This window comes from Colobus angolensis, unplaced genomic scaffold (assembly GCF_000951035.1).
Source record: "Colobus angolensis palliatus isolate OR3802 unplaced genomic scaffold, Cang.pa_1.0 Scaffold143, whole genome shotgun sequence".
In the NCBI taxonomy this organism is placed as follows: domain Eukaryota; kingdom Metazoa; phylum Chordata; class Mammalia; order Primates; family Cercopithecidae; genus Colobus; species Colobus angolensis.
In genome coordinates, this window is record NW_012114522.1 from 1,813,495 (window position 1) to 1,833,853 (window position 20,359).

A 20,359-nucleotide genomic window follows, 5' to 3' on the forward strand; every position below is an offset into this window, starting at 1 on the left:
CACCGTGTTAGCCAGGATGGTCTCGATCTCCTGACCTCATGATCCACCCGCCTCGGCCTCCCAAAGTGCTGGGATTACAGGCGTGAGCCACCGCACCCGGCCAGAGGCCTGGGTTTTAACCGCCTTGTGGTGACCTTGGCATACTCAGGACAGCTAGAATCTGACCAGCAACCTCCCAGGTAACGGCTGGGCCTGGACGTACTCACTTGCCTGGTGCTCCCGGGAGCGGACTCACGGTGCTGGAGTGGGGCACCAGAACCACTGCCACATGTTCCTCCTTTAAGGAACACCGCACGCCATCATGTCTTTATGAAGAACAGAGAAATAGACAAATGCCAGAGCCGTGAGTGCTGCGAGCCCGATCACCATCCAGCTAGTGTCTTGGTGCGGGCGGCGCTGATATCAGAATACTACGATGCTCCAAAGTGAGGCCCCCAAGTCTCTGCTCCTCCCCAGTTGGGATGTATTTGCTTGGTCGACACTATGGTGCAAGATCAGACAAAGCATTTTCATCCTCAGCCCGGGTTTCCTTCTGGATCTTCATGAGCCAGAGCGTGGAGTGCAGAGCTAGGGCACCCTGGGCCGGGGCTGAGGCCCACCTGTCTGGAGCTTCCCTTTGATGCTGGCAGTCCTTGGCTGTTTCTCATAAATGCCCCGGAACACCCAGGAGGAGCGAGTGCAGGCATCTCACATTGTGTCCGCATCCCTCCCAGACCGTCTAGACTGCGTTTCATTCTGGGTTTTCATTCTCACATTGAGACAGAATTCAGAATCAGCATCTCTGGCTCGGGCCTCTTAGGATCAGCCATTACAGCAGCAGCCAGGGCCTCGACGCTGAGCCAGGCAGGACTCAGGTCTCAGGTCGCACTGGCTCACGGGATGCTCATCTGTGCTGCTGTGTACCCCTCTGAAGTAGGTTCTGTGTGCTAGATGAGGACAAGGAGGCCCAGAGAGGTTAAGGAACTTGCCCAGGGACACAGCGCACTGTGCAGGTGGAGCTGGGATTTGAATCCCAGCAGCTCCTGCATCTAGAATCCAAGCTGCTCGGTGGACATCTCCCCATATCAGAAGAGCAAACGTCTCTTTGTAGAAACGGAGAAAACTAAACGCCGGAATACAGGCTTTCCAGCCGCTCTGGTGCTTCCAGCCAGTTTGTTCCCAGAGCGCTGTTGGGGGTTTTGTAGGCAGATGTTGAGGGTCTTGCTTTGGACTTGATATTCCACTGGATGCCCTCGAAGGAATGATGTAACCGTCCGCTTTAAAGGTGCGCATATTCACAATATGCAGAAATGACATCCTTTGCAAGCAGTTAACATTGTAATGACAACTTTTAGATGTCAGCTTTAAAATATATGAGGGCTACATGGTTTCTCAAAGCCCTTCCTTGGTGGCTGTGAGCTGCACTGACCCAGCAGGCAGGACCCAGGACTGGCCAGGCCAGAGGGGCTGGGGCTGCAGGGGGTTCCTCTGTGATGCTAGCAGGGAGGGGCTGGGCCAGCCAGGTCAGGGGAGGCTGTGGGCTGCTCCCTCTGAAACCAGGCACGGCCTCCACGTGGCCCTGGCACTGGAGGGGAAGCTTATGGGAGGGATGCACTCGTGTGTCAGGACAAGGACTCAGGGCCTCTGAGCTGCTGATGACCAGCAGGTCGTCCTGAGGGTAAGTGTTCCCTTCCCCACCTGGCAGAGAACCCTCAGCCCTCCATGGAGCTCCAGGGCTGCAGCTTCCTGTGTGCTGGGAAAAGAGACCAAGTTCTTTCCTTTCGGGAACCCACAGGCTCTCTCCTCCTGCAGGGCTGGCCTTGTTCACACTGTGGGGAGACAGGCACCGAGGACCATGAGGGCATGGAGACCCAGAGGAGTGGGGGAGGGCGCTGGGAAGTCTCGAGCGGGGCTGGAGGCACCAACCACAAGGACCTAGTCTGTCCTTCTGGGAACCTTCGGCCCCCAGCACAGAGTCTAGCACACAGTAGGTGATCAGGCTTTAGCCGCTTCCTGATCTATATGCCCAGTGCTGGAAACAGCCCACTAGAGGACAGGAAGGGCTCAGGGACCATTCCTGGCAGGGTCACAGAGGCTGGGGGCACCCTAGTGAGGGTGGGAGGCTGGGCAGCCCCTCAGGAGAGCCCGGCTCTTGTCCGGGTCAGCGCCCTTTTCCCAAGCTTCTGTAAGGAAAGTCCACTCACCAACAGGCCAGGGGCCAGAGCTGGAGTCTGTCCCGGGAGCCTGGCCCATTAAGAGTTGAGTGAGCCACCCCAAGTGTGTGCTGAGGCCTCGGTGCCTGTGTCAGGTGGTGGTGCGTGTGTGGAGGGGGGTCCACCTGGGGCCTGAGGGACGTGGAGATGGTCCCCTCTGCTGTTAACACCGCCTCACCCGTCCTCCCCCAGCATGCGGCTGCGACCTGGCCGAGGGCGGCTTCTTTGTGCGGCAGGGCGAGTACATCTGCACGCTGGACTATCAGAGGCTCTACGGCACCCGCTGCTTCAGCTGTGACCAGTTCATCGAGGGTGAGGTGGTGTCGGCGCTGGGCAAGACCTACCACCCCGACTGCTTTGTGTGCGCCGTCTGCCGGTGAGTGAGCGGGCACCTGGCCTCCGCCGCCCCGGCCTCTCCAGGCCTTTCTCCTTCCCTCCTTCCCTTGCCTTCTTCCTCATGCTCCCTCCCGTGATCTGCCCTCTGCATCCTGCAGCGAGGCTGTCCCAGGGCCCACAGTCTGCACCCTTCTGTCACAGTGTGTCCAGACGCCTCCTCACAGGGAGCTCTGTGAGGGCAGGGGTGGGCTGCCCCGTTTTGGGTCTGGTGCACAGAGCAAGCAAGCAGTGGAGTGCTGGCTGCTGAGACTGGGTCCTCGCCCGGGCAGCAAGACTGCACCGGCCCTCCTCTGCCTGCACCTCCTGGGGCTGAGCAGGGAGGCCCGAAGGCAGCCGTCCCACATGGTCCCTACCTCCCCCTTCCCTCCACAGCCCCTGACTTGTTCCTCCCGGAGGAAATGTTCTGTTTCTAGAAAACAAAGAATAAAAACACGAAAAACAGTTTATTTTCTGTTCTGTACTCCCTGTCTCACCACACCCAGTTTGCAGGGGACGTTTTCAATGTTGTTTCCAAAGCAGTTCCCTGTGGTTACAGCATGTGCCAGAGACAGAAATGGAACCTTTGTCAGAGGACGCTAAGGACAGGAGGTGACGATGACAAGGAGCATTTCTAGGGAGAGTCGCTCTGTGTCATCATAGCGTGACCTGGGTCAGACCTCTCCCAGGGATTATCTGAATGTTTGATTTTTGTGTACGTAGCTTAGAGATGAGGGTTGACATCTCAGAGTTGGTTTGAAAGATCGCCTCTGGTTAATCTATTATTTTAAAAAATAATAACAGCCCTGGTCATGTCGGAGTCACTGGGACTGGACTTGTCCAGCCACCGTCAACAACAAGGAAACTGGACACAATATATGAAACAACCATTTCCAGACTCTAGGGCTCAGAACTAAGAGAAGGGAACAAGTTAAGTGAGGCGAGGCCTGTGATTGCCCCACCTTCCTTCCTGGAGGCAGTTTCTGGAAGGATAGCGTGGGGTTGGGGGAGAGATCCAAGGGGAGCGTGGCATCGTCCTGAGGCAGGAGACAATGACTAGAAAGGCAGGCACAGCTGGAACTTGTTGGGCACGATGCCAGAGGGGTGGGCGCACAGCGGACAAGAGCACCGATCTGCACAGGTGACTTGGAGTCTTTGACCAAGCACGAAGCCCTGCAGTCATAGAGGAATTTCACGCAGCGGGGCAGAGCATGACCAGGTGGCTGCCAGCGAAACAATTCCTGGACTTGGGAAACACCTGAGTCCTGTCCGGGGTGGAGATTCCTTGTTGAACCCCAGGGCATGCAGCGTGGACTCCAAAAGGGTCATGTCTTATCCGGAAGACAAAACAGCCCTAGAGTGAAGGCTACAGTGAACCTGCTGTGCCAGAGCAGAACACGAGCCTCAGAAAGATCATGCTGGCTGGGCGCAGAGGCTCACACCTGTAATCCAGCACCTTGGGAGGCCAACCTAGGAGGATTGCTTGAGATCAGGAATTGGAGACCAGCTTGGGAAACATAAAGAGACCCCACCTCTATTTTTTTGATTAATTATTTTTTTTAAGAGATCATGCTGATCTGCAAATAAACCGTCTGCCAGGGCAAAGCCCAACACTTTTCACAAGAAGATTTTTAAAAATCCAGCATTCAGCAATGTAAAATTTATAAGTGTTCAGTGTCCAATCAAAACTTGCTGGTGATGGCTAGGCACAGCAGCTCATGACTATAATCCCTCCACTTTGGGAGGCCGAGGTGCAAGGATCTTTTGAGGCTGGGAGTTCAAGATCAGCCTGCGTGACCTACAGCCTGTCTCTACAAAAAATTTAAAAATTAGCCTGGCATGGTGGTGCATGCCTGTAGTCCCAGCTACATGTGAGGCTGGGGTGGGAGGATTGCTTGGGCCCAGGATTTTGAGGCTGCAGTGAGCTATGATTGCACCACTGCTCTCCAGTCTGGGTAATAAGCAAGACCTTGTCTCTCAAAAAAAAAAAAGAAAGAAAAATTACAACCTAGTTGTATTAGGTTGTTGCAAAAGTAATTGTGGGTTTTGTCATTAAAAGTAATAGTAACAAACAGCAACCTAATAAAAGGAAACTAGGAAATGTGACCCAAACCCAGAAGAAAAGTCAGCAACAATAGGCCCAGAAATGACAGGAATGGTAAATGAGCACATAATGACTTTAAAATAGCTACTGTAAATATGTTTAAGTATTTTAAGGAAACATGAACATAAATAGCAGAGTTATGGAAGATATAAAAAGAAACCACTGGTACTTGTAGAAATGAACAATACAATGGCTGAAGTGGAAAATCTTCTGAAAGGAATTAGCAGTAGATTGGGTATTTCGGAAGAAAATATCAGTCAACTTGAAGACACAGCATTAAAAAGAATTCAAACTTAAGCAGAGAGACGAAAAGACTGGAAAACATGAAAAGCCCCTCAGGGACCTGTGGTTGTGGGTCTATGTCTCTATCTAGGTGGATAAGGGAGACCAAAAAGTACTTAAGGAAGGAATTGCTGAACATTTTGCAAATTTGGTGAAAACTGTAAACACATGGATCCAAGAATTTCAATGAACTTCAAGCAGAATAAACACATCAGAATCTACCAAATCTATCCTAATCAAATTGCTGAAAACCAGTGCTAAAAAGAAATCTTAAAAGCAGCCAGAGGAAAAAAAAAAATATTATTTACAGAGGAACAAAGGTATGACTCCAGACTTCTCATCAGAAACTATGTAGGCTAGAAGACAATAGAACAACATTTCTTAAATGCTGAGAGAAAAATATCTGTCAAATAATTCTAGACTAAGCACAAAAGACTTCCAAAACTGAAGGCAAGACTGCTAAAGGGCACGGGATTTCTTTTGTGGGTGATGAGATTGTTCTAAAATCGATTCTGGTGATAGTTGCACAACTCGGAATATGCTAAAAGCTGGCGGACTGTACATTATATGGTATGCGAATAAAGTGTCAAAACTTACTGAGAAACGAAGGCACTATAAAGACTTTTTTAGACCCACAAAGCTAAGAGAATTTGTTGCCAGCCAACCTGCACCAAAATAAACTTACAGGAAGTTTTGTGGGCTGAAGGAAATGCAAAATGAGAACCTGCAAAAGCAAGCCATCAGCTGGCAGAGAGTGCTGTGTTAGATATGAGTTCAAGGGTGAGCCCTCACACCTGTGTCCAATGCAGCGTTGCTCTACAAAATATGGATTATTTACAAAATATTGATTATTCACAACTCAATAATAAGACCAAAAATGCTGTTAAAAATGAGCAAAAGAGGCTGGGTGCAGTGGCTCACACCTGTAATCACAGCACTTTGGGAGGCTGAGCTGAGTGAATCACTTGAGGTCAGGAGTTCGAGACCAGCCCGGCCAACATGGTGAAACCCTGTCTCTACTAAAAATACAAAAATTAGCCGGGTGTAGTGGCAGGCACCTGTAATCCCAGCTACTCAGGAGGCTGAGGCAGGAGGATCACTTGAACCCAGGAGACAGAGGTTGCAGTGAGCCAAGATTGTGCCACTGCACTCCTGCCTGGGTAACAGAGCAATACTCTGTCTCAAAAAAAAAAATATGTATATATGTGTGTGTGTATATATATATATATACACGCACACACACACACATACAAATGACCAACACCATACGTGAAACAGTGTTTACCATCATTAGTCATAGGGGTATGCAAATGAAAACTGTAAAGAAATGCCATTACGCCTCCATTAGAACGACTAAAGCTAAAAAGATGGACCGTGGCAGGTGCTGGTGAGGATGCGAAGCCAGAGGAGTGTCCCTCCAGTGCCGAACATGCACTGTGGCCGTGGAAACCGGCTTGGTAGTTTCTGATAAAGTTAAATACACACCGAGCACATGATCAGAAAACCCGTCTTCTGCATTCACCCAAAAGGAAAGCTTGCATCCGCGGAGAGGGTAGTTGGCAACTGTGCTTAACAGCTTTATTTGTAACAGCCTCAAACTGGAAACAGGCCAGTAGCCCCCCGCAGTTGCATGGAATGGCTATTGTGGTTTATCCATGGGATGGACACTGCTCAGTCCTCAAAGGAACAAAGGATCGACACGGGCAATAGCACCGGTGAATCTCAAAAACACGACGCTGACAAAACACCAAAGACTACGTGCTCTGTGATTCCACAAAAAAAAAAAAAATAAATAAAACTAACCCACAGTGACAGTGACGGTCACAGTGTCTGGGGCCGTGGTGACAAGGATGATCATGGTGCCTGGGGCCAGAGGTCGCGGGCAGCGTGATTGTAGACAGCCACAGGGGGCTTTTTGCAGTGGAAAGAATGTTCCACATCATGACGAGGTGGTGGCAGTTACATGGGTGTGTACATTTGTCACAATGTACCTCAATAAAGTTGAGGAAATAAAATCATAGACGCCATTGAGTCACCCCCTCTCAGGCCCAGGCAATATGCCAGAGCTTCCCAGGCAGGATGTCCTGTGGGCGAATGAATGTATGAATACAAACCTGGAATGCAGGCGTTCTCCCTCCTACTTTGTAGGTGAGAAGCGTTTCAGAGAGGCTGAGTAACTTGCTCCGGGTTACACAGCCAGATATTCGCTCCAAGCACATCCAGGGATGCTGAGGGGCTCCTACTCTGTCTCAAGATCCCCCGCGAGAGGGAGGGTGCAAGACACTGAGACCCAGTGGGTAGCAGACCACAGCACTCACACAGTGGCAACATGGGCGTGGGAGAGCCGTGCAGGCTCGTGGGCAGCGAATGGGAGGAGAGGGCCCTGGGCCCAGCTCAGCCTGTATTTGTCCTGGATCCCCAGGAGCAGGTACTGGCCCAGTGGGAGCCCAGGAACACACCTGCTGCATGGACCGAGGACACTGAATGCCAGCCCCACAGGGCGGGGCTCTGGCAGGCCTTCAGCAGGGGAAGGCACGGTGGTCTCTAGCTTCAGGGAGCTCCATCTGGCAGGCCCTGGTGGGAGGCCAGGCAGGGACTCGTCAGGAGAGAGTAGACCAAGCACGGCCCCCTAGGGGAGCTTCAATCCTTCACTTATTCACCCATTCATTCATTCAACAATGAATCTATGGTGTCTTCCCTGAAGAAGACAGATGAACCCAACAAAGATGTTTGAGCAGGGGGCCTTTTTTTTTTTTTTTTTTGGAGTCTCACTCTTTCGCCCAGGCTAGAGTACAGTGGTACAAACTTGGCTCACTGCAACCTCCACCTCCCGGTTCAAGTGATTATCCTGCCTCAGCCTCCCAAGTAGCTGAGATTACAAGTGCACACCACCACACCCAGCTAATTTTTGTATGTTTAGTAGAGACAGGGTTTCACCACACTGGCCAGGCTGGTCTCAAACTCCTGACCTCAAGTGATCCTCCCGCCTCAGCCTCCCAAAGTGCTGGGATTACAAATGTGAGCCACCATGCCCGGCCACGCAGGAGACTTAAGGGGCACCCATGGTCTGACACTTCCACAGGCTTCTGCCTGAAAAGCACCTGGTTCTCTGGCCAGGCTCAGCTGGGGAAGGAAAGTGGCCCAGCGGCTACTAGGAGCTTGGTGGCAGCAGGTGTTGAGGGCAGACATGGCAGCATTCTCCAGCTGTGCTTCTGGCCCCGTCTGCAGGTGGCCCGGCCTTAGCTTGCTAGATGCAGCTACTTGAGCCATCCGTCAGTCTCCAAAGACATCCCCGGGCTGCAGGAGGATGGGCCGGCTCTCTGCGGTCCCTCACCCAGCCTTGGTTCCGGCACTTGCTGCGGAGGCAGACTTTAAGGGGGTGCCAGACAATTCAGTAGTCAAGTAAATGATATTTTAATGCAAAATTTTTAAAAATGGAAATAAATGCAAAAACTCCATTTAGAGCAGAATGGCAGAATTTTAAATAAAGACAGGATCCAATTGTCCAGCATCTTCCTGTCTACGAGGTGTGCATTTAAAGACACTGTCCTCTTAGCAGCCCAGGTAGATAAATCGTGGAACTTTGAAGCCAGACAGGTCTTGGTTTGATTCTGGTTCTGACTCGTATCGATGTGTCCTTGGAAAAGTTACACATCCTCTCTGAACTCCAGTTTCTCGCCTATAGAGAAGACATGAAGCAAATGCCAACTAGGTTGAATGGCGTGGGGTTATTCATGAGGCATGCCTATAGGGCGTCTATCACAGTAGCAGGCCCTGGGCACACAGGAGATGCCCAGTGGGCATAGCTGCTGCCCTTGCTGCTGAGCCGATATGAAGAAAGCATCCCATGTCGCCGGGAAGGCAGGGTGGGCTGGAGGCTCCAGTGGCATGGCATGTTGCCGTGTGCCGAACACTGGGCTGGCCCTCAGCTGGTCCTCACCACCACCTTAGGCACTATGATTCTGCCTGTTGGTATGGATGAGGAAACTGAGGCTCAGATGTCAATGACTACCTGAGGTCCTATTGCGGGGACGTGGCAGTGCCCGGGTAGAGAGGCCCTGCAGGACGTGGCAGTGCCTGGGTGGAGAGGCCCTGCATTGCGTCCTCAGCCTGTGAATGGTCCCTTTGTGAAGCACACGGAGGAGGACACCTGGAGGAGTGAATGGTCCCTTTGCAAAGCCCTGGGGAGGGAGACATTGGCCCTGGTCTCCTGCTCTGAGGCAGGGCTCCCCCAGAGAGGAGCCGGAAGGTGGGCCTGGCTGGTAACGAGCTCTCTTGTTTCAGGCTGCCCTTCCCTCCCGGGGACCGTGTGACCTTCAACGGGAAGGAATGCATGTGCCAGAAGTGCTCCCTGCCCGTGTCGGTGGGCAGCAGCGCACACCTGTCCCAGGGCCTCCGAAGTAAGTGGGCACTGAGTGGGGGGTGCTGAGTGGGGGGTGCTGAGTGGGGTGTGCTGAGTTGGGGGGTGCTGAGTGGGGCGTGCTGAGTGGGAGGTGCTGGGGAGGGCTTAGCAGAGGGTGCTGAGTGTAGGGCATGCTAAGTGGGGGTTTGCTGGTTGGGGGGGGTGCTGAGTTGGGGGCGTGGTCTCTGCAGTGCCCAGGGACAGGGCCTGACAAACAGGGCCCCAGAGCAGCAGCAGCTGCAGTCAACCGCTGTGGATAAATGTGAGGAGGCAGCCAGGGATAGAAGTTTCTGGGGCTCTCGTGCCGCCAAGCCTTGTGCACTGGCTGTTTTCTCCACCCCATGTGTCACTCCTGCTCTCCCATCTAATGCCCACTGCTGCTTTTGTCCGGCTCCAGCACATCTCCTCCAGGAAGCCTTCCAGGTCTCCTTCGGGTCCTTTCCCTCTGGCATTCACTCCCCTCAGCTCCCGTCTGTTAATTCCAGGCCACCTGGGACCCCTTTGGACCCCCAAGAACCCATAGAAGAGCACTGAGCTCTGGGCTCCCGCAGTCAGGGGCCCTCGGGTTCACTGCTCCACCTCCCAGGAGTTAGGCCAGGTGTGTATGCAGTGGGGGCTCAATAAATGCTTCTTGAATTAGGAAGCAGGAGGTTGTTAGTGTGAAAAAAGCAAATGCCAGCCAAAGTGTCAGGGGTTTGCAGGTGTGGTGCCAAGTATGAGCAAGAAGGGGACAGCCAAGTGGCCTTTCCCAGCCGAGGTGGCTCTGCTGGGGCATGAGATGGCACACAGGGTCTGGGAGGGGAGCCTGGCACACCAGGACCCACCGCTGCTAGGCACCTGCTGCAGAAGCCCACTCTGAGCACCGTGGTCACTGTAGTGTCCCCAGAGGCAGGGCCACGTGTCCCCAGACAGAGGAGAGGTTTCTACTGATTTCTGGAGTCAGCATCTTGCCTGCAATTAATTGCCTCTCTTGTGTTAAATGCCTCCTTTCTCCCCCACTTGGAGTGCTGTGTTGAGAGTGTCTATAGAGGCAATTCCACTTCCAACCTCCCAGGAGTGCGGTGTTGGCCCTGGGAGCTGGTTAGAATTTGACTCTGTAAAACGAAGCGAAGCCTGCATCCCTTGGGATGAAGTTCGCAGCAGCACCGGGTGGGGAGGGTGCTACTTTGGGACTTGCTAGGAAAGTCCTCCATTCAAAAATATCTCTCCAGCTGGGGCCTGGATTGATTGAAATTTTTTTTTTTAACGTAAATGTGGTTTTATTTAATGCCTTTTATCCATCTTTGAGAATTTGACTTCAGAAACAGTGATACTGTTAAAATTAAATTCAGATAGTAATCAAAAGCTCTATGGCGAATTTTAAAAGGGGGAGATCAGTTTTAAACAGTTTGTCCAAAGCTTCCTGGCAGCCAAATTAAAAAGGGAAACATGGGCTGCGTGCGGTGGCTCATGCCTGTAATCCCAGCACTTTGGGAGGCCGAGGCAGGCGGATCACCTGAGGCCAGGGGTTCGAGACCAGCCTGGCCAAAGTGGTGAGACCCCAGCTCTACTAAAAATACAAAAATTAGCTGGGTGTGGTAGTGCCCGCCTGTAGTCCCAGCTACTCAGGAGGCCAAGGCAGGAGAATCGCTTGAACTTGGGAGGTGAGGTTGCAGTGAGCTGGGATTGCACCACTGCCCTCCAGCCTGGGTGACAGAGTGAGACTGTCAAAAAAAAAAAAAAAAAAAAGCGGGGTTGGAGGCATAGAAATATGATCAACCACAGAATCACTGTCTGAGATTTTTTTTTTTTGAGGTTTTCAAAAATACCCTTGGCAGAAAGGCTCTGCCCTCTCCAAATGTAAATTTATTTTGAAACATCAAATTTGCATTTTCAAAGAACAAATGCTCCCAGGACCCCTAGACATCTAATAATGTAACCTGCCCCTTCCCTCAGCCTGTGGTGAGAATCCTGAGCTTAGAACCATTTCTGTGCCTGGAAAGCATTGAGCAGCAGTCCTGGCTCCTGTGTGGATGTCTGCAGTCTTCCCAGTCCGGCCTGCTTTTGTTGCCCCAGCAGCTGTGCCTGGAGGAGCTCTTCTGCAGATGCAGGAGTGCCCTGTACCTGACAGGAGTGGGTGTGCTGGGTGCTCAGTGTCCGTCAGGGGGCGGAAGTACCGAGGGGTGGGCCAAGGCCTTTCAAGTCCAAAGCACGTGAGCTCACCCCGCTAGGGCCAGAGGCTGTCTGAGGAGGTGGCCTTGGCTCTGAAACTGGAGACACAGGCTGAATTCCAGCAGGTGAGTCTGGAAGGGGGAGAATGCCACAGGTGAGAAGAGAGTGCAAAGACTGAACACACCTGTGAAATGTGCTGGGGGCACCCCCAGACCCATGTGAGTGGATGGGGCTGCAGCATGGGCACCCCCCAGACCCGTGTCAGTGGACGGGGCTGCAGCGTGGGCACCCCCCAGACCCATGTAAGTGGACGGGGCTGCAGCGTGGGGGTGGGGAACAGGAGTGGCGCTGAGACAGCAACACCAGATGGCAGCTTCCTCCAAAGCCACGCCATGGTGTTCTCGGTACATCTGGAGGCCATGAGGAGCCATAGATGGTTGTGGAGTGGGGTAGAGTCCAGTCAGTCCGGAATGGAAGCAGCACTGTCTGCCTGGCCAGCTTGCCAGGTCAGGGGACAGCAGGGCGGGGCCTCACGTGGCTGCCTGTGTGGCTGCCCTTCCCTGGGGAGGGGAGAGTGGCCGGCTCTTGAGGCAGAGCTCAAGCTTGAGTCCCGTGGCCCTGAGCTTCCTTCTGCTGCCCCAAGGAGGACACTCAGGAACAAGAAATCCCTTACGGTGGGCCACACAGGCTCCTTCCAGGAGGAGCAGCCAACACCCCGCAAACCTCGGCTTCCCCACCACGCTTGTTGGCGGGTCCCCTGTGTCTCTGAAGCTCTGCCTCTTCCCGTGAGCCCCAGCTCTCCAGTGCTGACCCACAGCTGGTCACGAGCCTGCCACAGGTTGGCCCTCCCAGAGTGCGAGCGCCGCGTGCCGACCTGGAGGCAGCTCTGAGCCCAGCTACCCGGGGTGGACCCTGCACTCACCATTGGGGGCCCAGGGCAAGAGGCGTCCCCTCTCTGGGCCTTCGATGTGGGCGTGGGGCCAGCCAGGGTGTGGGCGGCAGGCTGGCAATTGGGAAAGATGGGCTTGGCCTGGGGAAAAGGGATGGCGAGCAGCTCCATCCATGCTGAGAAGACCCCACAGCTACTTCTTGGGCCTGGCTGCCCTGGCTCTTCAGCTCCACCCCCTCAACCTGGGGAGGCCCCACCAGGGTGAGAGATGAAGGGGCAGGAAGGCGTGTGTGCAGTCCCAAGGTCCCAGGCCCAAGGATTTGGGGTCCTCCACTCTTCCAGCGACAGGGTTGACCACCTGGGCTGTGGCACGTGGAGTCCCTGTGTTCTCTGCTCCTGCAAGGGTAGTGCTGAGAGGGTGGGTGCCCGGACCAGAGCCTCTGCCCCCTTGCTGGCTGCCTGGGAAACAGGAGAGCCTTGGGGTGAGGCTGGGGGGCAAACCCAGGAGCTCCTGCTGCTCCCTGGCTGCCTAGGAAACAGGAGAACCCCTGGATGTGCCTGAGAGGTAAACCCAGGATCCTCGCAGGAGCGCCCGCCCCTCTCTGGGTTCATAGCAGGCCTGTGTCCCAGTCTAGTCCTGATCGCAGTACACTGGGGCTGAACTTGAACACGTTTTATCTTTTCCAGCGGCTTTTCTTCCTCAGGACAGGTTCCTAAATGAAACTGCAAGCCAAGTTCATGGAGTTTCAATCACTTTCAAGTTTTGGAGCTCGGTCAGAGTCCTTGTTTCCAAAACTCAATCTCAGATTTGATCTAGAATCTGAGACTCCCCCCTACTCCCCTGACCCCGGTTAGAGCTGGGGTGCTGCAGTGGGGGTCTGGCTCCTGCACCTGCACCCCCTGAGCTCCCAGCTGAGGCTCCAAGAGGCTGCCTGGCACATCCTAGGCACCCCCCACCACAACCACCCCCACCGTGACCACATCTTGTGGAAGAGGGGGCATTTTGGGGAAAATAGGAAAGTGGAAGGTTCTAGGAGGGTCATGCCGTTGCTGCTGATGGCGGTGCCAGCCAGGATGTACGGGCATGTGGCCAGCTGTCATTGGGGTGTCCTGAGGCCCCTTCTGCCCTGCTAGGGACATTCTGCCACTGACAGCTCTAGTCCACAGCCTGTGTCACACCGGACTCTGAGCTGCCATGTGCAGAGCCCACAAAGAAATATGGAGCTCCAGATGTGTTTGGAAAGTGAGGATGTGGTTTCCATGGCAACACTCCTTTTGCACCTTGCTCTCATCTCCACCTGTACTGCTGATAGGAGAATGAGGGGGCCGAGGCAGGTGTGAGGTTGGCATCCCCCCTGCAGTTTGGAGCTCAAGGTCAAGGGAGCTTCTTGGCAGGGGAGGGCGCCGGCCAATATAGTAAGAGGCAGAATGGCAGAGATGCCCGCAATGGCATCCCAGAGGAAGCAGGCCTCCCGCGAGGGGCCCACCTGGTGACAACAGCAGTGGCAGTGAGAGCAGAGGTGGGCCCACCTCACCAGTCAACATGTATGCATTTATTCACGGATCACACGTGCCCTCACTCCAGGGGCACAGAGAAGTGAAGTGACTTCCCCAGGTCACAGCCGGTGGGGGGCAGAGCTGGGATCTGACCACTGCTCTCTGTTGCCAGTCCTCTGGTCACCACACAGCCCTGTGTGCTGTGCTCGCTTGACGTGCAGACAAGCCAACAGAGGCTCGGAGTCAGGGATCTCAGCTCCAGTACCATTCACTTGTGGGGCCAGAGAGCCCTTTGGTGAGGGCAGCTGTCCTGGCAAGGTTAGCATCCTGTGTCCACTACCGACTAGATGCCTGGAACCCTCTCCAAGTTATGACAGTCAGAAGGGTCGCCAGACATTGCCAAATGTCTCTTGGGCAAAAGTGCCCCACGTTGAGAGCCACTGCTGCAGACCTTTGCAAAATGTGCCTTATCACCTGCTAAGTGGGGGGAGCCAGGAGGCTGAGTCTGGGCTGTGCATCGCCTGCCTCTGCAGAGACACAGGAAGGAGTGTGGCAAAGGGGGTGATGTGGGGGTCGCCTCCTGGACTTGAGAAGGGTGGAGGCATCCTCTCACTTTGGTTCCTATTCATTCATTCATTCATTCATTCATTCATTCATTCCCCCATGTGTTTCTCAAGCCTGCAGCCTGTTCTGGGCACCCAGAGTCCTGAGATGAGTAAGAGGCCCCCTTCCCTCAGAGTTTGAATCTGTTCTCTGGCTGTTTTCCAAAGTGGCACGTGAATTTGCACAGTGTGGTCACTTAGGAAATCCTGAGCTTGACCAACTTTGTGAGTGTTCGTTTGTTTTAATTGTTAAAAACAACATGACTCAGGTCTCTGCCAAAAGAAACTAAGGAGGCCATGCATGGAAGCAGCCTCCGCTGAGCTCTTACCACGCAGCAGGCCCACGCGTGGTCTCGCCAATGCTCACTGTGCACCCAGGACGCAGAGGCTTTGGGCCAGGTCTTCTGTGTAAATTAGCACTGGATCTGGGCAGGCACCAAGTGCAGAGGCGATCGCCCCACCCCACGATGAGGAAATGGGGGCTCCCGCGGGAGGAACACGCTCTGTGTGACCCAGCGCCTAGTGGGGGCCAGGGTTTGTACCCAGTGCATCGGGCCCTGGGGCCACCTTCTTTCCATCTTGGGTGGAGGTGTCCTTGGGCGCAAGGGGTCCCTGCTTGGTCCGTGAAGTACTCAGGGGCTCCTGCAGGCAGCAAGGCCCTGTGTGTCAGACACTCTCTTCCTGCTTGTCCATCACGGGGTCCAGGGCCCTGCCCTTGTCATGCCCCCAACACACAACTACACCCTTAAACACATGCAGACACACACTTCCACAAACACACACACTCTCACACGCACACACACACGCAGACACACACTTCCACAGACACACTCTCATACGCAGACACACACTTCCACAGACACACAGACACACTCTCACACGCAGACACACAGTTCCACAGACACACACACACACACACACACACGCAGACACACAGTTCCACAGACACACAGACACATTCTCACATGCAGACATAGTCACACATGCAGACACAAACACATACATAGACACACTCACGCACCAGTCACACACACTGACGCGCATTCAGCTATGACAGGTGCAGGTCCCTGGAGTGAGGGCGTGTATGATCTGCAAATCAATGCACACCTGGGTGACTGACTCAGTGGGCCCCACTCTGTCGCAGTTGCTGCTGCTGTTGTCACCAGGTGTTCACCTTGTGAGAGGCCCTTTCCCTTGGGGATGCTATCATGGGTGTCTCTGTCACTCTGCCTCCCACTCCCCACCCCTGACCTCACATATTCACAGGAAGACTCACGAGAAGACTCAGGTGACATACAAATGCACACAGTCCCATAAGATGCATCCACATACTTACAGTCACACGCTATGCACACAGATGCACACGCACTCACGCGCATCCCACGCAGGCTCATGCACCAGGCTCTCCCCAGCTCCCCAGCCTGCTCTACCTGCTCTGCCAGGGGCACCCCTGCCTGCGGCACGCCCATGATGCTGGCTGTGGAGCCCCTGGTGTGGTGGCTCATAGGGTGGAGGGCCTGTGGGCCACTGGCTCAGAGCAGGGCCAGAAGCTGGAAGCCCTGTGCATAAAGACCAGGCCCTAGGACACGGGGCAAATGAGCAGGGCAGGCACGGCTCGGAGGGACAGAGAGAGCACCAGGAAGCCAGGCAGGGGCCCACGAGGCGGGTGGCCATGGGGTGGAGAGTGCCAGTCACCGTGGGGATGACAGGAAGAGAGAAGCCAGTTTTCCCGGCTGGGTGCAGCAGGAGGGCTCCCAGGGCTGACTGGGTTGGGGGCTGGGGGCTGGCTCAGCCCTCTCTAATGCGGTCCAGTTCCCTTCAGAGGGCACATCGAGTCACAGTTGGGTTCAAACCGGCACATCTCTGTGCCGGGAGCTGACTCCACTCTCCTGCAAGACAGGGCCTCTGTTTCTTCATCTACCCCGGCTCACAGCCCAGGCTGCATGCAGTCAGCGCTCAATGCATGCAGGGTCAAACTTCCCCAGTTGCCTTCCCCATGCTCCAGAGACTGCTGCGTGAGAGGCTCCTCCCAGCTGCTCATCTGCCCGGCCCCTCCCAGCTGCCCCAGGGGCCTTCACAGAGTCTGGAGAGCAGGGGTCCTCCCCCACACCTCTCACAATCGTGGGGGTGTCCGTGTTCTGTTCTCTTTCTTCCAGGTTGTGGGGGCTGCGGCACAGAAATCAAGAACGGCCAGGCCCTGGTAGCCTTGGACAAGCACTGGCACTTGGGCTGTTTTAAGTGCAAGAGCTGTGGGAAGCTCCTGAACGCCGAGTACATCAGCAAGTAAGTGGGAGGAGGGCTCCAGTGAGAGCCTCCGCTCAGGCTTCCCTACTCTGCGGGGGTCCCGCACTCTGCACGTGTCCCAGGCACCACCCTCTCTGCGTCTCTCCTATTCCTCACGCAGCTACTCTTGTCCTGCCGCTGGGTGAGAAGCGTGGCCCAGAGCCTAGCAAATCTGTCCCGAAAGCTTTGTGTCCCCCTTCCCTGGCCAGCCCTGGCTTCTCTAACGGCGTTTGCAGCTTCCAGCTCTTTTTTTATGGATGAGAAGCAGAGTTGCCAGGGCTGAGTTTTTGAAGTGCCTTCCCTCTCCGTCTCAGTCCCCTCCACCATCCCCATGGGATCAGCTGCCCTTTCTGGCGCCTGGATGTGCTGCAGGAGGTGAAGCAATGTCAGCAGAGGCCAGCACGGGGATGAGGAGAGGGTCTGACCATCCCAGGTGTCAGGGCTGGGGCCCCGCAGCCACGCACTCTGTCTTCTATAGGGCGGGGGCGCCGGGACGGCTGCCACCAGCACCAAACGTCCCACAAATGTGCAGTCAAGCTGGGGTGGTGGCCGGTTTGGGAACCAGGTAAGCCTTCTGGGAAGATCATGGCCTTAAATGGAGGCAGCTCAGGGCCAGGAGCTGTGGGTGGGTTTTAACCCTGGTGGGGTCGAGGACCTGAGGCAGGCAAGCCTTCTGCATGGCGCAGGTGAGGGGCGAATATGTGGACGAGCTGAAAGAGGGCAGCTCCTCTGAGCGCAGAGGGCCCCTTCCTGGAAGCTAGAGGGTCTTTTGTCTACACTGTGCTTGTTCTCAATGCCCAATGGGAGCAAAATCATCACAGCAATTGAGGGAGATGAAAAACATCCTGTGATAAAACTGCACGGAGTGAGGCACACACACACACACACACACGCAGATGCATGCACATTCAAGCGCGTGTCACACGGAACCTGAATCACGTCCGTGGATGTGCCCATGTTCACTTCCTGGCTGAGGGTGTATATTAATTCTGCATCACCACTGGGGAAACTGGGTGAAGGGTACATGGGACCTCTCTGTGTTGTTTCTTACAACTGCTATGGAATCTGCAATGATCTCCAAGACATCATTTTAAGTAAAACCTCCAAACCAAGGTGAGCTTGCACCCAGGGTGAGGGACCTGTGGGGTGCATGAGTTTCCCCGCCTGTGTCACAGTCAGCCAGGGACCGCCCGGTGTGGTGTACGCAGCCCCGTGCAGGCGGCAGGCCCCTCCCGCAGCGTTGGCAGCTCACCCACACCATGCATGTTACTTAGCAGCCTCCAGAGCTGTCCCAGAATTGACGAGGAGGGCGTTGGTGTTGCCATGGAAATGTTATCTTTAACCTCCCATTTGCTGCAAATACACCCATTTGTGGGTTATTACAGGAGTCCTGAGGTCAGCGGCATTTGGAAGTAAGCCTGAGGACTCCTTTTGTCTCCCTCTCACGTGGAAGGAAGGGCTGCCACTCTCTCAGCGGCAGCTTAGCCCAGCTGTGGGCCACTTCCAGGCTGCAGCCAGAGAGGGGCACCCAGGCCCAGGGCTCATGACCCCGCATCGTGGAGACCTAGCAAAAGTACAGAGGTTGCAGGAAAAGAACGTGAGCTGGGGTCTAAATCCACGACAGCCTGACAAATCCTCCCTTCGGTAGCAGCTGTGTAAAAACTCAAACAAATTTGGAACACTACAGCAACTTCAGCGATGCTGGAGGGGGGCACGTTGGAGTGGCAGGCGCCCCACTTTGTGCCAGTCACCCCCGCACCTGCTGGGTGTGGCCAGGGCTGGGAGGACAGCCCTAGTTAGTAATGACAATGGCTTCAGCCACCTTGGAAAGTGCCTGCCATTCTCTTCATTCGTCCTTACTATTATTTCCCCCATTTTGCAGATGAGGAAGCTGAGGCTCAGAGAGGTTAAGGGACTTGCCCAGGGTCACACAGCTGGGATGTGGCCTGTGAGTGCAGGCCTGTTCACTTAACCACGGCTCAGCCGCACCTCCCTGCACCGAGTGTGGCCACTGCTGACCTGCCCTCCCCGCATCTGCACAGCCACCCCTCCTGGCATGTTGATCTCTTAATAATCATGAAAACAGGTGTGAAGATCATGGTACCAGGAGCTGTGGCAGGATGACCCTGCAGATGGCTTTTCTCTATAGCTCATTTATGTGGACTCAGAGGAAGCCACTGCTGGAGGTGCAGGCCCAGGATGACGGGCATTCGACACCAATTCCCTGAGCCCTATGCTCCTGGCACATAGCAGGCAGGTCGCACGTGTGCGTGGGGAAAGGGGACGGACATGTCTGTGCAGCCCTCCTGCACTTTCCTGCACTACAGAAGGCCAGGCCCCTCCATGTGTGGCCAGAGTCAGCCTTTGTCACCCCCTCATATTCGGGGGCTGTGATGCAGGGCAGCATGCAGGGGGCACAGTGAAGTCTCGTCCTAACCTACGACACCCTCACCTGGGCTTTCTGTCATACTCCAACCCTGTCCCCAATGTGGGCGCCCTTACTGTCCCCCGTTTTGGGCTCACAGTTTTCTGAGGTGCCCCAGATGTTGAACTTTGGATGGAAGGAGCCAGAAAGAAGAGCCAGGTCTGCAGAAGCAGCTCTCGTTTCCCAGAAGCTGCTGCTGTCAGCCCTTCCCACCCACTGGGCAGGTGGCCTGGCCTGTGCCCCTCAGTTTCTTCGTCTGTGAAATGGGACCATTGTCGTCCTATTTCTCGTGGGGCTGGTGTCTGTGTGACATGGTCTGTGGGAGGCGTTGTTACCTGAGCAGGAGGAGGTGGACATTCTCCCACTTTGAGGGCAGACCTTCTTGTTGGTGAGGGTTGTTAGATCTCAAGGGTCCTCGGGTGACCCTCGCCCTGTGCTGACCGCCCGTCTCATTGCAGGGACGGCCTGCCCTACTGCGAAGCTGACTACCACGCCAAGTTCGGCATCCGCTGTGACAGATGTGAGAAATACATCACGGGGCGTGTGCTGGAGGTGAGTGCTGTGGGCCCGGCCCCTGCCCTCTCTCAGCCAGGGCCTAACCGTCCCCTGGGAGTTGGCTGGGAGATGTGTGTGTGTTTGTGCAAGAGTCTGGCTGCAGCTTCGCCTCGCTACTCCTGCCAGCTCAGCCACTGGATGCCCTCGTCAGCTGCCCAGGGCCTGCCCAGTGCCATCTCCTCCAGGAAGCCTGCCTTGTGATGCTCTCTTCTGTGCCACTTGACAAATTCAGAGCATGTGGGAAGTGCTTTGAGATGTTTTGGCCCAACCGTTTGCTGTCTCGACTGGGACTCAGAGGCACAGAAGATGGAAGAGAGCACACAGCAGGACCTCATCCCCAGAGGAGGTGCAGCGGGGTCACCCGGCAGGCAGGGCAGATAGCAATTATATGGGGGGAGCTTCTGACGTGCTGCTAGCGTTGTGTTCCTTGGTCTGGGAGGTAGTCATGTGGGCACGTTCCCTGTGTGAAAACTACATGTTATGCCCTTTTCTACATTTTGTTCAATAAGATAAATCCCATGGAGCAACCAGGACCAAAACCCCACCCTCCAGATTCACAGACCCCCACCCCTCCACCCTGCAGCCCACCCTCCAGATTCACAGAC

General features: G+C 54.9%; 1 protein-coding gene across 5 annotated transcripts in view; it reads left to right on the forward strand.

Moving 5' to 3' along the window:
- Nucleotides 1-20,359, forward strand: part of ABLIM2 (actin binding LIM protein family, member 2) — a 194,076-nt gene that overhangs the window by 62,111 nt on the left and 111,606 nt on the right. For all 5 annotated transcript variants that reach the window (XM_011935390.1, XM_011935391.1, XM_011935392.1 and 2 more), the window contains exons 3-6: nucleotides 2,385-2,568; nucleotides 9,235-9,350; nucleotides 16,648-16,774; nucleotides 19,658-19,751. In XM_011935390.1, coding sequence (XP_011790780.1) covers nucleotides 2,385-2,568; nucleotides 9,235-9,350; nucleotides 16,648-16,774; nucleotides 19,658-19,751 — 521 coding nt within the window. The remainder of the gene's footprint in view (nucleotides 1-2,384; nucleotides 2,569-9,234; nucleotides 9,351-16,647; nucleotides 16,775-19,657; nucleotides 19,752-20,359) is intronic.